Source organism: Panthera tigris, chromosome B2 (genome assembly GCF_018350195.1).
Source record: "Panthera tigris isolate Pti1 chromosome B2, P.tigris_Pti1_mat1.1, whole genome shotgun sequence".
NCBI classification, from domain to species: Eukaryota; Metazoa; Chordata; class Mammalia; order Carnivora; family Felidae; genus Panthera; species Panthera tigris.
The window spans coordinates 64,911,688-64,931,124 of record NC_056664.1 but is presented as its reverse complement, the minus strand read 5'-3'; the positions used below and the strand labels follow the sequence as shown (position 1 = coordinate 64,931,124).

The window sequence follows — 19,437 nt, the reverse complement described above, 5'->3', positions numbered from 1 at the left end:
GCCAGGCTCTCTGACTAGAATACCACATTGAATATTCCTGCCCAAATTCTACCCCAATTCCACGATGAAACCTTAGGATTCTGGCTTTCCTCTGAGTTTCTGTAGCATGAATTATCTATACATCCTATTTGGTATCATAGAAATAAAAGTATTTATTGAGCACTTGCTGTTTGTCAGGTACTAGGTACACAGAAGCCATACCAGATTATCTAATTTAATCTTCACAACTACTGCATGGGATATGAACAGTTATTCCCAATGGCAGAACTTGAGGCTTACAGAGGTTAAGAAACATACCCAATGTGTTCCATCTCTGGCTGTGCCTAAAACTCTGTCTTCGTGATCTTGGATATCAATTGTCTTCATAAAGTACTCAATAAGATTCTTGATGATCTTATGTTTTTTTATGGATGAAAAACAAAGGAGACAAATGCAAAACTTTCGTATTTATCATGTACGTACACAAGTATGGAGAAGCCTTAATCTCGTTCCTCCTATGAATGTTATTGCTATGAACCTAATTGTGCCCCTCACTCATACATTAAAGTCCTCACCCCCAAGTGAGAATATAATCATATTTGGAGACATGGATTTTACAGAGATAATTAAATTAAAATGAAGTCATTAGGATGGCCCATAATCCAATATGACTGGTATCCTTATAAGGAAAGAAAATTCAGACACACACAGAGGAAAGGCAGTGTGAAGGCTCAGGAAGGAGATGATCATCTACAAGGCACAAGAAAGGCTTATTTGTTTTGAGAGTATGCACGCACACAAGCTAGGGAGAGGATGAGAGAAAGAGGGAGAGAGGGAGAGGGAGAGAGGGAGAGAGGGAGAGAGGGAGAGAGGGAGAGAGGGAGAGAGGGAGAGAGGGAGAGAGGGAGAGAGGGAGAGAGGGAGAGAGGGAGAGAGAGAGAATCCCAAGCAGGCTCCACACTCAGTGTGGAGCCCAATGTGGGGCTCGATCTCACAACTGAGAGATCATGACCTGAGCCAATATCAAGAGTTGGATGCTCAACCAAGTCACCCAGGTGCCCTGGAAAAGTATACACTATTATCTCAGACTCAGAAGAGTTTACTGGGGATTAAAGTTAGATATGCCCTTGGGCATGGGACAGGTGCTTAGAAAACAAAAACAAAAACAAAAAAACCTAACCACAGAAGTTCAGCTCAGTAATTAGTACAAAACACTCAAAGAAGATGGTTACAGGCAATAACTATTAAATCCAGAACAGCCATAAGAACCAGAGATACCCCACAATGTATGAAGAAGAATGATATACAAGGTAATATCTGGACTTCCAATATGGCAGTTGGCATCAAGAAAGTCAGTATCCAGAGGTCCAGCTTCTAATTTCTGGCCAGGAAACGGTGAGGGCAAGGCAATGTTTTAGTTCTAGAGGGACTTGGGTAGCAGAACTGGATCCACGGACAAAACCAAAACATGGCAAAAATCTGGTGCCTGGTCTCAGGAACAGGTTAGAAGCCAGGCTGCTGGGGCTGGGTCTAGACTGCAGACAGAACAAGTGGTTAAATTGTGAATGCTAATCCTCAGAGGGTCTGGCTGGAGCTGGGGACAAATTGAGTTCCAAGCTCTTCCAACTACAAAGAGAAAATGGCTTCGGGGACAGGAAATCAGGCAGGCCTCAACACCCATAATGTCTCCTTCCCTGTTCAATAGCTTCTGAATTCTCTCCCAGGTCTAAGATTCTGTTATTTTGTTAAATTGAACCAAAAGTAAGGACAACCTTCTCATTCACTGATAAAATGGGTCAAAAACACTGCAGTATGATTCTGCATTTTAAAAGGGTACTGAAGAACAACTTACTGAGAGATAAAATAGTGGCACTAAAATCTTCAATATCAAATCTTTTTGTAAATGTATTTTGAAGCATAAATGTTTCCCCTGAAAATGACCTTTACTTATGAATCTTTTAAAACATTCTATGTTAAAATTGTAAGCATATATTACACATAAAATTTGTATGATTATTTTTGAAAATGTGGCCCAGATTTTAATTTAGTTTCTCCTGATTCAAGAATAGGAATATCTTTAAGATGTAACTAAATGACTAATATTTCCAGCTATGGATTAATTTAGGAGAAATATTATTGGGTATAATCATGTTAGATTTACAGGCTTAATTTCTTTCCTTTTTATAGGATTTCCTTTTAATCACAACTCTTGTTTTAGAATCAAGGAGATTTTTTAGTAGTTATATATTAGGCGGAAATTGTAGCTCTGAAAAAGCCAGCTTTTCACCATGACGATTTCCAAAATTTGCTTAACACATATTCTTAGAATTAGCTCAGACCACACACATACATATACGCACACACACAGGGAGTTATTTGTGTCCTCTCAATCTCTTCCTAAGATTTAAATTGCACAGATGATTAAAACTGCTAATGTCCATTCCATATTCACTGTAAGAAGAAATCAGTTCTCAGAATCCCTCTAAGGCATTTAAACGGTAGCATCTAACACCCTAAATCATGCCTCTCTCAGTAGTTGAAAGGGAGAAAGAAACTTATCTTTCCCTCACCAATACCAGACAGTAGTCTCCCTTCTCTTTTGTGTATATTCTCATCTCTGTCCTTTATAATATTAACAAAAACCAGGCCAGGTAAAACTGTTGGGCTTTGGTGCTAAATGTCAACCTGTCCAACTGCTGGTCCTACAGTATTCTCTCTTGTCTGTATAGATCAAGAGGGTAAATTAAATAAAAAGCTAGAGAAAGTACTTGGTTGAAAGTTAAGAAGTGCAGGCAGAGGTCTATAAAAGTGTGTTCATCAGCCTCTGTGTGAATGGGCTAAGCAGAAGTACATAAAATGAAACAGGACAAAAGAAATGAGGTGGGCTCTTGTGAGAGAGTCACTATGGGCAGGGGCTATATTCTAATCATATATTCCAAAGCCTGGTAAATGCCTGTCATACACTAGGAACTCAATGAAATACTATGTAGAAAAGGTAAAAGAGAAGCCAATGCTGTTATAATTCTACATGGATCCATTGCTGTTTTGAGGTTCTGGTGGCAAAAATGCCAGTTATAAAAGACCCAGAAGATACCAAAACTGGTTATTTACAACTTAATGAAGGGGACACTAGATACCAGTTTTTTTTATGTATTCCTATTCATGCACATGATGAAAATTAAAATAAATATGGGCCTGATATGTAGTTACAATAATTCATTTCCCCTCACATCTTGTTCACACTATTATTCCACTTCTCAAACTTATTTTTAAATATTTATTTTCTTAGTTCTTCTAATGGAAAGTACTCTAATTTTTAAAAAATAAATTGCCTCTGTATGTTGACAGCCTTATCGAAGATATTATCCACTGGTTTCTAATTTTAAGATAATATTTATGGTTAAAACTGATTAGGGATGTTATGGGGCGCCTGGGTGGCTCAGCTGGTTGAGCATCTGACTTCAGCTCAGGTCATGATCTTGCTGTCCGTGAGTTCAAGCCCCGAGTCGGGCTCTGTGCTGACAGCTCGGAGCCTGGAGCCTGTTTCAGATTCTGTGTCTCCCTCTCTTTCTGCCCCTCCCCCACTCATGTTCTTTCTCTCATTCTCTGTCAAAAATAAATAAACATTAAAAAAATTTAAAAAACTTATTAGAGACGTTAGCTCACTTTTTTACATCCTTTGCTTTCACAAACCAATTTCTCCTATTATACTTCCATATTTAAATATACAAAATCTGGGGTGCCTGGGTGGCTTAGTCAGTTAAGCATCTGACTCTTGATCTTGACTCAGGTCATGATCTCATGGTTCATGGGATTGAGCCCCACATCGCACTCTGCACTGACAGTGTGGAGCCTGCTTAGGATTCTCTCTTCCTCACTCTCTGCCCCTCCCCTGGTCACTTGCTCTCTCTCTCAAAATAAATAAATAAACACTTAAAAAATATACATGTATACATAATCCTGTATTTCTTGTCCTAAAATTTCAACAAGCTATTTTAACTTTTGACCATTTTAGATGAGAATATTCATGTGCTTACCTGCACTTCTTCCCTGCCCAAATCCTCTCACCCCCATATTGGCCCGTTTTACCTTTATTTTGACATGGACAAAATATTTATATTCAATTATGTAAACATATATAAGTATTAAATGAACAAGGGAGTTCATTCTAAAACCTGAAAAACAGTAAGTGGCACTTACAATATTATTACATATAAGTATTCCAGAACCAAGCAAAAATGATATGCAAAAATTAAATTTCCTTTTCTAGGGATGAACTGCCAGGCTTCTTGTTCACTCAGAGAAAAATGTGCCTAGGCTAATAGTTGAATGGGCTATTTCAATTAATAAAATAATGTCACGCTTTTGTTTGCCTCATATTTGAAACTTGATTTTCCTTAATAGTGGTTGTTTTTGTTTTTGTTTTCTCAGTGTTCCTTTTTATTGTTGAAAAAAAGAGACAGCCTTTCCTTATTCAGTCAATAATGCCATGTAATTCATTAGTCATTGGATATTTCTTAGAATCCATGACATTCTTCTTAACAAAGATTTTCTTCTTGGAACTTCCTGGAAGTGATTTCCAGTTTTAATTTGTACATATTGCTTTCTGCACATAATGTCATTCAGGGATTTCTTTGCACTGGATTCTTGATTCAGTTTTTCTTGTTTCCCATTTGTCCCACTTTCTTGATTATTATTCTGTTTTCTTGAGTGATACATCTTTAAATAATTTTCTCGGAAGGAGACTACAAAGTAGGTTTTCTGAGAACCTGGAGTTGATTGAGGGTTTAGATGTACACAGAACTGTATTTCAAAATGGTTTTGTTCTTCCATACTTGAGAAACATTGAACAACTGTAGTCTGGAATCCACTGCTAATAGGAAGTGTAAGGGCAGTCTAACTCTTCTTGTGTATATGAGCTGGTTTATTTTAACTTCCAAAAGCTTATAGATATTTTCCCTTTTTCCTTCGCATCTTTAATGTTGTTGAACTTCCTCCTATGTTTCAAATTATGATCTCTGGGCTCATCCTCTGGGCTCCAATATATTTCCTCATGGGTCAGTTTCACATTTACCTCTTTTGGACCAAAAAGAGTTTATAGCCTTTACAATAGCTTTTATTTTAATGTATCAGATAAGATTATTTTACTTCCTGGTTAGGATAATTAACTCATACCTGAGGCAAGTTTGTGATCCTGAGTCCAGTCATATAGTCTTATATTTTGTCAAGTATTTGTGCCCAAGTGCTTTAGTGTTATGGGTTTTGGTAGCCACAGCTTTCTTTTTAAGCTTGGTTAATAACTTTAACTTTTCAAAAAATATTTTACACAGAGTATATCTGTGTGTTTGGGTGGGGAAGTTGCCCTGGGGATGGGGCTTAGACATTTCAGAATGTATCAAAGGTAACCAGGAATGTAGCATTTTGTACTGTTTTTTGCTCTTGAATTACTTCTTACTTCTAAGGTCTACTTGTTTATCTTGATCTTTTCTAGTGCCTCTTGCTGGCGTTCTTCATAGTTTGTAGCCTTTGTTGTTCATTCATATTTAAGATTGAGTACTGGCTGCACCACTAGGTATTTACCCAAAGGATACAAAAATACTGATTCAAAGGAATATATGCACCTTGATGTTTATAGCAGCATTATCAACAACAGCCAAATTATGGAAAGAGCCCGAATGTCAATCGAATGATGAATAAAGAAATTGTGGTGTATATATACAATGGAATATTACTCAGCCCCCCAAAAGAAGAAATCTTAACATTTACAATGACATGGATGGTCCTAGAGAGTATTATGCTAAGAGAAGTCAGTCAGAGAAAGACAAATACCATATATGATTTCACTTATATGTGGAATTTAAGAAATATAACAGACGAACATGGGGGGAAAGAGAGGCAAAGCATAAAACAGACTCTTAACTACAGAGAACGAACTGAGGGTTTCTGGAAGGGAGGTGGGCAGGGGGATCGGTTAAATGATGGGTATTAAGGAGGGCACTTGTGATGACATTGGATGTTGTATGTAAGTGAGAAATCACTCAATTCTATATGTGAAACTAATTTTACACTATGTTAACTAAATAGAATTTAAATAAAAACTTGTAGGGGTGCCTGGGTATCTCAGTTAGTTAAGAGTTTGACTCTGGATTTCAGCTCAGGTCATGATTTCAGTTTGGGAGATTGAGTCCATGTAGGGCTCTGTGCTGACAGTGCAGAGCTTGCTTAAGTTTCTCTCTCTCTCTCTCTCTCTCTCTCTCTCAAAATAAATAAATAAACATGAAAAAAAAAGAATTTAAATAAAAACTTGAAAAAGAAAAAAAAATTGAGTACTGGCTGGATTTCTGTGTGTAGCTGGTATGAATTTCCATGTAAGTCTTCTTATCAATGCCATTCAAATGGACACTAACAGTGTCTCTAACATCTGTGAATGAATGTTCGAGAGCTAATAACCTTCACTTTAGGGTAAACAATGTGTGCAACTCAGCATTAAGCTATAAAGGTGGGGGTGCAACAACCCCAATATCTGAGTTTTGCTCAGGCAGTCCACTGGACTTTTTTCTTGATTTCTATCTAGGGATTAAACGTGGGGTAGCTTTTGTTGTATACAAGGAAGTAAAGAGGAGAAGGGAACAGTAAGGAGAATAAACACCTACTCTGTCAACATATGTTGAATGAATCTGCCAGTCTAAAGCTTTCCTTCTCACTTCCTGCTCTAAGGAACCTAGTATCTGAGCCGTAAGTCTCTGTAAGGCACTTCACAGCAAACAGTCTTCTCCACCACCACATCCTCTTGTTCACTTGGAAACCTCTTATGCCCAAAAATAGGCTACTTTCTTCTTTCCATCTTCTCAAGAACATCTCATGTGCTCATAGCTCACTTCCTTTTTCTTCACTTTTGTGGGATCTCATGGGATAAGAAAAATAAATGCTTAAGTTTGGGCAGCCATTTGAAGAGGAACCTCTTTTAAAGTTGCATTTGTTTTAAAGTTATAATTTTTTTTAAATGTAGCCAAATTCTTACCACAGAACCTGATTTTATCTTGGTGCATCCTATCTCTCTATAAACTTTCCAATCAGAGTCTTCTGAATAGCCAATAAAAAATGTCATGAGGGCAGAAACGATGGCTATGTATATGTGCGTATTTATTTACTTAGCCACTGTACCTCTAGAACCTAGCACAGTATGCCTGGAATGCAGTAGGTTCTTATAGATACTTTGTTTAGTATCATGTGTATCATCCAATATTCATGTAATACTACATATAAATTAATACATAAATAAATCTGACCAAGTTATTTAATTGCAAGCCCTCTTAAGACTATCAAAAGGATATAAAATGCATTCTTCGCTGTCAAAAAAACATAAGTAAATCAATAACTTCTGGCCAGAATTAAAAGCTCTGTGAGCAGCAGGCACTGTATTGCTGGAGGTAAAAGAGGATACTCCCAATATTTTTAGTTTAATGATTAAAGAATAACATAGAGAACTACATTTTCATTTACAGAATTTAGTACCTGATTTTTGCAAAGGTTCCAATTCTTTTTCCTTATTCTTCAATGATTAAATTGCTATGTACCTAAACTTAATAGTCAATAATTCATAACACCTAAAACCTATGCTCTGGTCCCTGGAAACTGTCTTTGTCTTTAGGTGGAAAATTCATACCTGTAATTAAAGATACATAGCCTTATTTGATACCATTGCAGGTATCATTTCTTAGAATAAACCAGATATCACATACCCCTAAAAGGACTGATAAATACTACCCAGCAGTAATAGCTACAAACAAACCAATAAGCCCTTATTATACAAATTGACCTCGGAAGCCATTCACGGAGTACTTTCAAAGTTCACAGGCACAATCAATTTGTGTTGTATGTTCTGAGTTTATTCAAAGTCAGTAAGCAGAAGGGGATAAAAAAAGGAAATCCTGTTATCCAATGCCAGGCTCTTCTTCTAACTAGTTCTGTCTGAGGATTTATACTTTAAATTCCTTGTAAGTGTAAGTAGCTTACTCTCCTGATCAAGGCAGCAATACTTCTTTGTTTCTTCTCAGAACTGGTGCCATTTCTCTCCTCCACATTGGCACCATCTTTGTCTCTTTATTTCTCAAGCCTCTCTACTGAGTTCCTTGAGGAACAAAAAAAATTTTTTTTTAATGTTTATTTATTTTTGAGAAAGAGGGAGGGAGGGAGCAGGGGAGGGGCAGAGAGAGAGGGAGACACAGAATCCGAAGCAGGCTCCAGGCTCTGAGCTGTCAGCACAGAGCCCGACGTGGGGCTCGAACTCACAAACTGCAAGATGAATTTGCAGAACTTCACGAACGAGAGATGAAGTTGAACACTTAACCGACTGAGCCACCCAGGTGCCCAAGATCTTGAACCCAAGATTTTTGAACAGAGGAGCTGAAATAGTATTTAAAGTAAACAGTACTGGGGTGTCTGGGTGGCTCAGTTGGTTGGGTGTCCGACTTCAGCTCAGGTCATGATCTCACAGTTTGTGGGTTCGAGCCCTGCATCAGGCTCTGTGCTGACAGCTCAGAGCCTGCAGCCTGCTTCGGATTCTGTGTCTCCCTCTCTGTTCCTCCCCTGCTCACACTCTGTCTCTCTCTCTCTCCCAAAAATAAATAAACAGTAAAAAATTTTTTTTAAAAAAAGGAAACAGTATTAAAATGAGGGGCATGCTAGACCCCAGTGCATAGATTTTTGTGACTAAATATAAATGTGCAATCTTAAATACTGCTTTGTATTAAGAGTTTTGGACCTTCATAAGAGAGGTTCAGAGTCTCTGCATAGACAACAGACAACCCAGACCCCAGGGAGGTCCAGAGATAAAAAGCTGGTGGTCCTTGGGCTAGATGCAGCCAGTAAATGTGTCTGGCTGGCCCACAGCATGTTTGTAAACAATGTGAACCAATTCAAGAATCCAATTTCACATCAAAATGAAAGATGTGGAAATACAAAAACTTCATTCTTACTTTCATTTAGAACAGCTATCCCTTTAAAATGTATGAAAGCTTTCCAGTTTTCCTCCATTTGATATTTATTTATTTATTTATTTATTTATTTATTTATTTAAGAGAGAGGGAGAGAGAGGGAGAGACAGAATGAGTGGGGTAGGGGCAGAGAGTGAGGGAGACAGAGAAACCCAAGCAGGTTATATAACCTTAGGATAAAGCCTGATGCAGGGCTTGATCTCACAGTTCTTGGGATTGAGCCCCACATCAGGCTCTGGGCTAACAGTGCAGTGAGATCATGGCCTGAGCTGAAATCAAGAGTCAGACGTTCAACTGACTGAGCCACCCAGGTGCCTCTCTAGCAAAAAGTTTCTAAAATCCTTGGAATTTCCAAAGTGATGAAAGCCATAAAGGTATCTATCTTTTGTCAGGTTAAAGACGTGACTTTTGGACCACACCTAAGGATGGGTGCTGGTTGCTTAGAGAATCAATCATGTGATCGGCGGATTGAAACTTTATGTTCTAGCCCCCTGACTTCCTGACAGAGGAGTACTAGAAGTTGAACCAATTACCAATGGCCAATGATTTGATCAACCCTGCCTATGTAATAAAGCCTCCATAAAAATCCAAAAGTATTAGGTTGTGAGAGCTTCTAGGTAGGGAACATATGGAGGTGCTGGGAGAGTGGCATGCCTGGAGAGGGCATAGGAGCTCTGCACCCTTTCCCCAGAACTTGCTTTATGCATCTCTTGCAACTGGTTGTTCCTGAGTTCTATCATTTTATAATAAATCAATTATCTAGTATGTAAATGGGTTTCCTAAGTTCTGTGGGCTGTTCTAACAAATTAATCAAACCCATTAGGAAGTTGTGGGAACCTGTGATCTACAGCCAGTTGGTCAGAAGCATTGGTAACAGCCCGGGCTTATGACTGGCATCTGAGGTGAAGGTCAGTCTTTTGGGAATGAGATACTAACCTGTGGGATCTGATGCTATCTCTGGGTAGGTAATATCAGAATTGAATTAAGTTGAATTCTCAGACATCCTGCTGGCATACGAGAATTGCTTGTTGGTGTGGAAACTCACTCCGCTGCACACACACATATTGGAACTGAGACCAGAACCCAAAATAATGGGTTATAATTAAAATGCAATTTTAATTTCTGTCTCCCCCTGCCCTTTAAATTTTATTCCATGGGGATAATCTTCCCTTGACCCTGAAACTCACAACATGGCAGCCACTCTCCTAAGCAATCTCTTCCCAAATCATTCTTCTCACCCCATTAGATCCTATAAGACATAAATATAATTCTCACACCTTTTCTTTGCAGTTATATAAATGAATGATGCTCTCACACTCATTGTGACATTAAATATCTATGGAATAGGTAGCACGAGCAAAACCAAGACAGGAAGAATGCTAATTTAGTATCCTATTTTATATGCACCATCTCATCAAACCACTCAATAATAATACCACACAAATACTCTTAGCTCCATTGTGCCAATAAGAAAACTAGGACATATGAAAGTTAAGTAACTTGTGCAGAGTCACAGGATACTGCAGATTATCAGGGCCAGTTCCCTAGATCGTCCTTAGTAGACAATAGTGGGGTTTGGTAACAAAGGCATTAATAGCACAGAGAGCAGAATTTCTAATTCACTTTGAAATAGGAAAATTTCTATGCTACATTGATTCTAAAAAAAAGTATGCCCTTTATAGTTATTGTTTCATTTGGCAAACACTTAGTTGGGATTGGTTAAACTATTAGAATAAGACAACTATTTTGATTGGAGTGTATTTTCAAGACATTTATTGAAAACAGATTAATTATCAGAGAAAACAGAGTTGTCTGAATCAGATAAATACACATGTGATGCCCCTGTGTTCCCAGAAGAAGATATTTTACCTCAACTTCAGAAGTGTATATAGTCAACTAATGTCCCCAGAATGATAATGCCTAAGGAAGGAAGACAGTATGCAGAGGCAATAAGTTCCTCACATTACACCAATTCCATCCTTGCAATTACCCATGCCACTTGTCATTTTTTTCTTTCATAATCTGTTGGTATTGTGAGATTCAATTCTGACTGATTCTATGCCCATTGTGATTTAAAACACATACTCAGAAAAAGCTGATGTAGAGTTCTTTAAGAAATGGGAAAATATACATATACATATACATATACATATACATATACATATACATATACATATACATATACATATATATCCATTAAGAGCTATCTGCATACCAAATAAGCACACCCAGTTACATTTTAATTTAACAATTTATTATTTCAGGGAAATAAAATATGTGCTCACAAAACAATATTCGGTCACAGAGGCAGCAAGAGTACACTCACCATGGGACTTTTAAAAAGACCATATAGACAGTATGCGTAAGTGTATGCATGTTGACTTCTAAGTCAAACATAAGTCATCAGAAAGTGTGCTAAAAAGCCAAATGATCCCATATACATAGAATATTTTAATTTCTGTCTCCCATTGCCCTTTAAATTTTATTTCATGGGGACAGTCTTCCCTTGACCCTGAAACTTAAAACATGGCATCCACATTCTGCTACATAATCTCTTCCAAAATCACTGTCCAAAAAACAGTTATTTTAACTTGAGATGCAATAATTATAATGCCAGAGTAAACTTTCTTAATTGTTCCCAAATACATATATCCATTCATCCATCCATCCACTCACCTATCTATTTATCTAGACACACAGATAAATAGATGGATACATGTGTTTATATATGTATATCTACATCTATACTTATATCTATCTACCTACCTACCTACCTATCTACGACAGAGAAAGGAGACAGAAGACATAGAAGGGGAGAGGACACAGCCATGCAGTTTGAAGATAGAGAAGATGAGGAGGTAAAGTTACTTTTTTATAAATTTATAATATTTAGCACATAATTTAGCAACTATAAAACAAGCCAAAAAACTGTAAAAATAGTCACCTCAAAATATAACTAAGAAGCACTACAAGGATGATTATCACCACCATCAAATTTAGGACTGTAGCCAATTTAAATCTGAGTGAACAGCAGCAGAATGATGTGAATCTTCAAAACAAATACATAATTTCAACATTAAACTGAAATATTTTCTAGACCAGCATTATGTTATCCAAAGGAACTTTCTGTGATGATTGCTCCTGAGCACTTGAACTGTGGCTTAGTGCGACTGGGGAACTGAATTTTTAAGTTTATTTAATTGTAATTAATGTAAATAGCTACATGTGACTATGGTATAGTACACAGTGCAGGACAAGACAGAAAAAAAAAAGCGTATCACACAACACTGTAAAATGTTTTGTAGGGGCTTCTGGGTGGTTCAATTAAGCAACCGACTCTTGATTTTGGCTCAGGTCATGATGTCACCAGTTGGTGAGTTCGAGCCTTGCATCAGGCTCTATGTTGACAACACAGAGCCTACTTGGGATTCTGGATCTCGTGCTCTCTCTGCCTCTCTCTCAAAATAAATAAGCATTAAAAAAATAGAGGTACATTTGGGGCACCTGGGTGGCCCAGTCAGTTAAGCATCCAATTTTGGCTCAGGTTATGATCTCACAGTTGGTGGGTTCGAGCCCCGCGTCGGGCTCTGTGCTGACAGCTCAGAGCCTGGAGCCTGCTTCAGATTCTGTGTCTCCCTCTCTCTCTGTCCCTCCCCTGCTCACGCTGTCTCTGTCTCTCAAAAATAAATAAATGTTAAGTAAATAAATAAAAATAAATAAATAAATAAATAAAGAGGTACATTCCCCTTTATCAGGAATAGTTATGGTTTTCTAGAAAAGAAGCTTTCCCCCCAGACAAATCACCCAGAAATAATAAATTAAAAACACAAGACTGCACACTGAATTTCCCAGAATGACAAGAACACAAGTCATTAAGAACTCTTATAACCCAAATTTGAAGCGTGTGATTATGTTTCAAAATCCTACCAAAAAGAAACAAAGGAAGCGAGCAAGCTAAAACCTTCTATTCTATTCCCTGTGAAGCTATGTCTGTGAGCACTCCAAGTCGCACTTTCCCCTCCACTTCTATGGAAATACGGAGCTATAACTGACATACAACTCCGTATTAAGTTTAAGGTACACCACATGATTTCACATACATAATGCCAAACGATTACCAAAATAAGTATAGTTAGCATCTATCTACTCATCTAGCTAGAATTTTTGTTTTTCCCTCCTGATGAGTTTGGAATCTAGTCTCAGCAACTTTCTAACATACCATACAGCAGTGTTGACTACAGGCATTACCATGCAGGTTTCAAGGCACTTGAAACTTTTTACCCCTGCACACGCGCGCCTCTGAGCCCCAAACACTTCCGTGCTCGTGGTCCACGCGGCCAGCCCTTACCTTTCTCGCTGACGCTCTCGCTCTCCAGCTCCACGTCCTCGCAGCTAGTGTACTCCGGCGTGGATACGCCCTCCTCCTCGGAGCTGCTCACGGACATCTGCCGCTTCTTGCCGCCTCTCTTGGACCGGTGTGGCTTCGGCGGGGAAGGCCGCACGGACTCCGACTGATCAGAACTCAAAGAGTCGTTCCGCAGCATAGTCTCCACCTTCTCGCGCTTGGACTTCCTGATGAGGACGGCCGAGCTGGGGTCCAGGCGGCTCTGTTTCCTGAGGGGCTCCTGGGCTTTGGGCTCCAGGACTTCTGCGGGGACTGGCCCATGCCTGGGTGCCGGCGGGCTGTGGTTCGCCAGCTGCTTGGCGCCCGGCGTCCTGACTTCCCCAGTCCTCTCGGCAGAGTAGGCCCGCGGCGACTCCGGCGGCGAAGCCCTGGCGGGGGGCGGTGCGCGCTTGCCGGCCTTGGCGTCGGGCGGCGCAGCTCCGGCCTCAGTGCGCGGGAGCGCCACGTCGCTGTGGCGCCGCTCGTGCCTCGCGCGAGACACCCGGGCGTGCATGCGCATCTGCTGCTCCTCCGGCGGCGGTTTCACCGGGTACCGCGCCAGGTTCGGATCGCTGCGGTACCGGGTCTGGTACTCCTCCTCTTTCCTTTGCTTCTCATCGTCCACCGCTTTGCGATCCTCTCGTTTTTCCGGCACATCTGGGTAGTCCTGTGACCGTCCTTTCTCAAGCCGTCGACTTTCCCGCCTTTCTTTCCGCTCGCGTTCTTCCACGGCCCCCTCTCCCGGCTGCACTGAGGACTTGGGCACGCGTTTCCGCTCGCTCTTCTGGGCTCCTTTGCCATTCTGCTCAGAGAGCCCTGGAGTCTTCTTCCTGTGATAAAAAGGAACGTCAAGAAGAAAAGCAATGTGTAAAGCTAAAAGTAAAGCTAAAAATGAAGACCAGATTATTCGTTATAATCCGATGTCTAATTAAACGATTTGATAAAGAACTACATTAAACCTGTGTGTCTGATTAGCTTTCTAACTAAAGCTCCTTTATATTACAGCAGCCTAAGGAACTTTAAAAGTTGTTTTCACATTTAAAATTCCCTATAAATTAACTAGATTAATTAAAACCACCAATAAATTAATAAATGAACACGTTTTATGCTAACTTCTGCTTGTGAATGAAAGACTTAAAAATGTTTTAGATGAAAACTAAAATATGTAAAATATAGTAGCAAAAGAATACACATATCAGTTCAATTCTAAATATATATACTTGATATACATCTAGACAATACATTATCTGCAATCTTTTATTATAATAGAAGCTTTTAAAGAAATGTAAATACAAGTATGCCCATTTCAAAAATCAAATCTGGTAGCACTTCTTTAATAGTAGAAAAAGGTAATTTTAACAAGCTTATGTGCACCCAAACACTTAAGGGAGATGGTTAGGAAAGAAAATGACCGAACTTTAGCCTTCATTTTACCCTCCTTGGGCAATAGAAATATTGAAATGTTTCAAATTATTATTCAGTTTTCCTCCTTCTCTTCCCCTCTTCCTTTCCATCTCCCTCATTTTAGAACACAGTCCAAAAAACAAAAAACAAAAAAACAAAACACCAAAATAAAAACAAACAAAAATGGTTTTGTTTCTACTCTTCTCTCCATCCCATTTAAGGTACTGCAAAGATAAAAGGAAAGGAAAGGAAAGGAGTTTGGCGACCTTTGAATCTTGTAGCTATATCATTCATTTGCCCTTTCAGTCCTTTCTTGTACACTGGAGTGCACCTAATTTGGGAAAGTTCCAGCAACTATACCAGAATTTATCAAAAGTAAGGGCCTTGTCTAAGCACCCTGACACTATACAATATACCATGCAATTAAAGTGGGAACAACCTAAGCCTTCTTTTTTTTGAAACCCTGAGGCCCATAGAAGGCTTTCCAGAGGAAACATTTTTTTATTTCAAGTCCAAAAGCCGACATCATGCGTAAAAATAAAAAAATAAAAAAAACAATACGAGAAAAAGGGCAATTTCTATTGTGGGTCACCAAAGTAGTAGTTACTACGATATGCTGTGGGGTCAGTTTGAGGAGGGGCTAGTACTAGTAGTAGTAGTAGTAATAGTAGTAGTAGTAGAAAGAGTAAAGGGTTTCAAATGACATAGGTAAGCAAGATAGCATGGCAAATTCTGCTGAAGACGTTTAGTGCACATTGTTCTTTTGAAGCGAAAGAGATTGTTGTAAGAGGGAGGAATTGCAAGGGTGCCACTGCAGGTTTACAACGTAAGGAGTCTAATAGGAACATGTATTAATTATCAAATACAGTTTTCATACAAGTGTGATGATTGTACTACAGATATTTAGTAGCTCATTAAGGCATCGCTGATCTTGTTAGAAGTTTATATTGAATAAATTTTTCCTTGAAAAGCTGATAAATAATGCTTACCTTGCAAAGTTCACATGAGCATTAAAGGAGAGGCCATCTGTGAAAGTGCTTTATGGAGAGTGCTTTATATGAAGTGTCATACAAACGAAAGATGTTCTGCAGTCTTTCTGATTTTTGCTTCCCCGAGTATGCGTTTCCCCACCTCTACCTCTAATTATTCCATTTCCACTAACTCCTGATGAAGAATTCTTCAGTAATTTTAAACAGACTGCCTGCCATTCTTTTGGTCTCCTTATCTCCCTGAAGTTGCCACCCATCTCTTCTTTTCCTTCCATACCCTCAACATCCTCACTATTTTCTTATGTAGTCACATCATCACAAGTAATTTATATAATCAGCAGTAGCATTTGTCTCTATAAATCTTCAAATTTAATTTAAAAGTTTAAAACAAAAAGTTGGTTCTTATTCTTGAATTCTTTGTAGTTTTTTGTTTGTTGTTTTTTTTTGTTTTGTTTTGTTTTTTTACCATATGTCAAAAACAGGATTCATATTTTCCTTTTAGAAACTTTAGAGCTCCAAATTCTCTTATTTACAGGTATCATTTTCTGACCAATCCCAAATTGCATCTCCAATATTTTTGTCTCTTCTTAACCCACAATAGTTTGTCACCAAAAGCTATCCATTATACCTTCACTGAAGTATCTCTAGTGTCCTTTGCGTGTTCTCTCTGTATAGCTCAGGTGCATCCATTCTCTTTCTGAAATGTCCTCTCCTTCCTGTCTGCCTACCCTACAACTCCTGGGTATCCTGGAAGGCTTAATTCAGAAGGCACCTTCTCTTTCCTGTGACTCCCAAAGTACTATGTGTCTTCTAGATCCCAATGTATCTTCTAGCTTTGATCAAATAAGCTTTCTGGTACAGTTAATTGCTCAAGTGTCTGTCTCCTCTAGGATAGACTGTGGTAATTTCCCTGGGATCTGTCAGAAAAGGGACCATGTCCTAATCATCTTTATACTCCGGTTCCTAGCACAGTGTTTGCTTATAGTATACACATGGCTACTGGATTGATTAATAACTACATTCAATGAATGTGAGATGCTCCAAACTACCAATCTCATGATGAACAGGGCTATGTCCTCCTTGTTAACATGGTCTCCCAGTGTGTAGCATCCTGTCTCATCTTAAATGCATTGTTTGAATGAAGGAATGAATCAATTAAAGTAAGTTATCTGATCATGTTAGCCCATGCTTAAAACCCTCAGTAGCTTTCCATTATTCCTAGGGTAAAATGTAACTTGGCCAATAGGCCCAGTATGACTTGGTCCCTGATACCTAACCAGCCACCTCTCCCCCACTCTACCATGCCCTCCCCTTCTGCTACTCACATTCCTGGCAGTGGGCATCCTTTAGGTTCTCTCATGAGAACTTGTTTCTTCAGGCCACATGCCTGTGCATATACCTGGAGTACTCATTCCATTCTTTACCTGGTTAATTCCTAGTCACTTGTCAGAGCTCAGCATAAAAGAAATGTCCTCCAAAAAGACTTTGCTAATATACCTGTGCATCCTCCACTGTGTCAGGTCATAGTCTCTCAGAGCACACTTTCAAATTAAAGTGCTAGTTTTATAAGTAAATAAATGATCTAAGAACTTTTCTGAATTCAAGGTTGGAAGTTAGTGACTTGTTTACATCCGTGCATGTTAGGAAAGAAAAGCTTTTCAATAAAGGTCTCCTAAGGAACGACACATTCTAGAGGTAAACAAAGCACCTCAGGGCTGTTGTTACCTTCCAAGTGGGGCCTGAGAAGTACTACCTCCAAATATTCCTCTTAATAGCAGTTAAATTCCTGAAAATAGGTTTGCTCTCAATATAAAATCTTGTCTTTTGCTTACAGGGTTAATGAACTATTTATTACCTCTCTCTTGGAGGTTCACTTCTAGACCTCGATGAAACCTGCTTCTGTTCGGGCCCAAGGGCTTGCTGTGAGGACTCCGCCCCTTTGCTCCTGTCTGGCTGTGCGCTGGGAGGCGCTGTGTCCTGGGAGGAGGCAGCTGCTGTGCTCAGGGGTGTCTGAGACCGTGATCTTTCTTGGAGCCGTGCTTTCTTTTCTCTTGGTACCTCAGAACCAGCACCTGTAGCTGTATCACTTAGGGTTCCATCCTGACTTGGCTGCTGAGGGCCACTTCCAAAGAACCATGCCCCAGATTTGGTTAAGATTTCTTGTTGCTTTCGACATAAATTGCATACCCACATAACCTATTTGAAGAAGAGAGAACAATATAAATTTTCTATGCCATTTGGAAATGATGTATGTTTATCACATTAAAATATCTTTTAAGGAAAAGAATGGTTGTAATCTTTATACTTATCCTTGCAAATTTCTTGTGAAAATGATCCTTGCACAAGTTAAGTACATGAATGCCTAGAGTGGCACCCACCTGAAACCAAAGCACCTCTAGGTTTCCAGAGTAGGGTTTTTTTCTTGGTGTTCTTAACCACGTGATTCTGACTTTCCTTTTACCATGTATCCCTCACGTTTTATATGACTGACTCTGAAATTTCATTTAAAATATCTGTTAGTAAAAATGTTCTAAGCAGGGTAGTTGATTGATTAGAAAAATGCAAGGAGCTATAGAATTAATATTTATGTACATGAACCTCAATGTCTTGAAGGAGTTAGAAAATAGGTCTTCTCAAACTTTATGCATTATTAAAGTCAATATTAAAAGATATTCATAAGGAACAAACAATAAAAGGTAGGCACAAAAGGAAAGGTCAAGCTGTATATCTTCTCTAGTTTATTAGTAATAAACTAACCTCAGGTTGATATTATGCTATAAAAGTTTCCACACACATATTTACTAAAGCAGTAAATTTGGGGCTAGGTTTATTCATTTGTGACTACTCCGATATAGTTTCCACTAGAGGAGCTATTTTGGAACAGTCATTTAGCAACATATCCACTGATAAATTATAAGATGTATTACCACCTAAAATAAATCTACATATCAGCTCTCCTCTTGGTGACATTTAAAATTGAATGTAACAACGAGGACAACGATAGTAACAGAAGTAATGAATAACAATAGCAGCAAAACATAGTAGACACAGAGCCAAGATAGGTGCCTATGGCCCCATGAGCCTTCTTTTCAAATATCACCAGTACCTCTGCTTTGTGGTATAATTCCACCTCCCTGCCTCAGTTGCTTTCTTCTGAACACACTTCAGTTTTCCTTCGTACGAGAAACAGCACCCACAGGAAAGACTGTTCACCAAACTTCAGGCCCTTGTTTTCACAAATACTGATTCAGTCAACAATTACTCAAAAATATCACATAAGGGTGAATAAACTCCAGATACAGTAATTGAGAAACAGTTAACTGTTGACAGTCACCTATTAACAGGTAACTGTTAACAGTTAACTAACAGTTAACTATTAAGATAGTAAAAGACAAAGCCTTATTTAGTTGGCAAAAAGAAAATGTACCACTGAAAACATTTGAATGAATAGGAGAAAAACAACTATAGTTATAAAATAAGATAAAATACAAGCTAAAGTGAGAAGAAGAAAAAAAGGGAGAGAAGTTATATATTTTTAACAAGGAAGAGAGTATAGATGAACTGTTAAGAACTGCTGCTTGCCAAGAAAGAAAACTCAAATGAATTAATAATATAGGAAAAACTAAGACTTAGAGATGTTTACTCTAAAAAGCTCAAGATTGACAAAGCTTAATTCATTCCTCGA

General features: G+C 38.7%; 1 protein-coding gene across 5 annotated transcripts in view; it reads right to left on the bottom strand.

The window, feature by feature from the left end:
- LOC102950023 (regulating synaptic membrane exocytosis protein 1) overlaps positions 1 to 13,966 on the bottom strand; it is a 221,074-nt gene extending 207,108 nt beyond the window's left edge. For 2 of the 5 annotated variants that reach the window (XM_042986649.1, XM_042986651.1), the window contains exon 1: positions 13,324 to 13,963. In XM_042986649.1, coding sequence (XP_042842583.1) covers positions 13,324 to 13,879 — 556 coding nt within the window. In that variant the 5' untranslated portion in view covers positions 13,880 to 13,963. Of the gene's footprint in view, positions 1 to 13,323 lie in introns of all 5 variants that reach the window. The other 3 variants (XR_006217713.1, XM_042986656.1, XM_042986652.1) reach the window with 3 other exon arrangements.
- Positions 13,967 to 19,437: the final 5,471 nt, after the last annotated feature.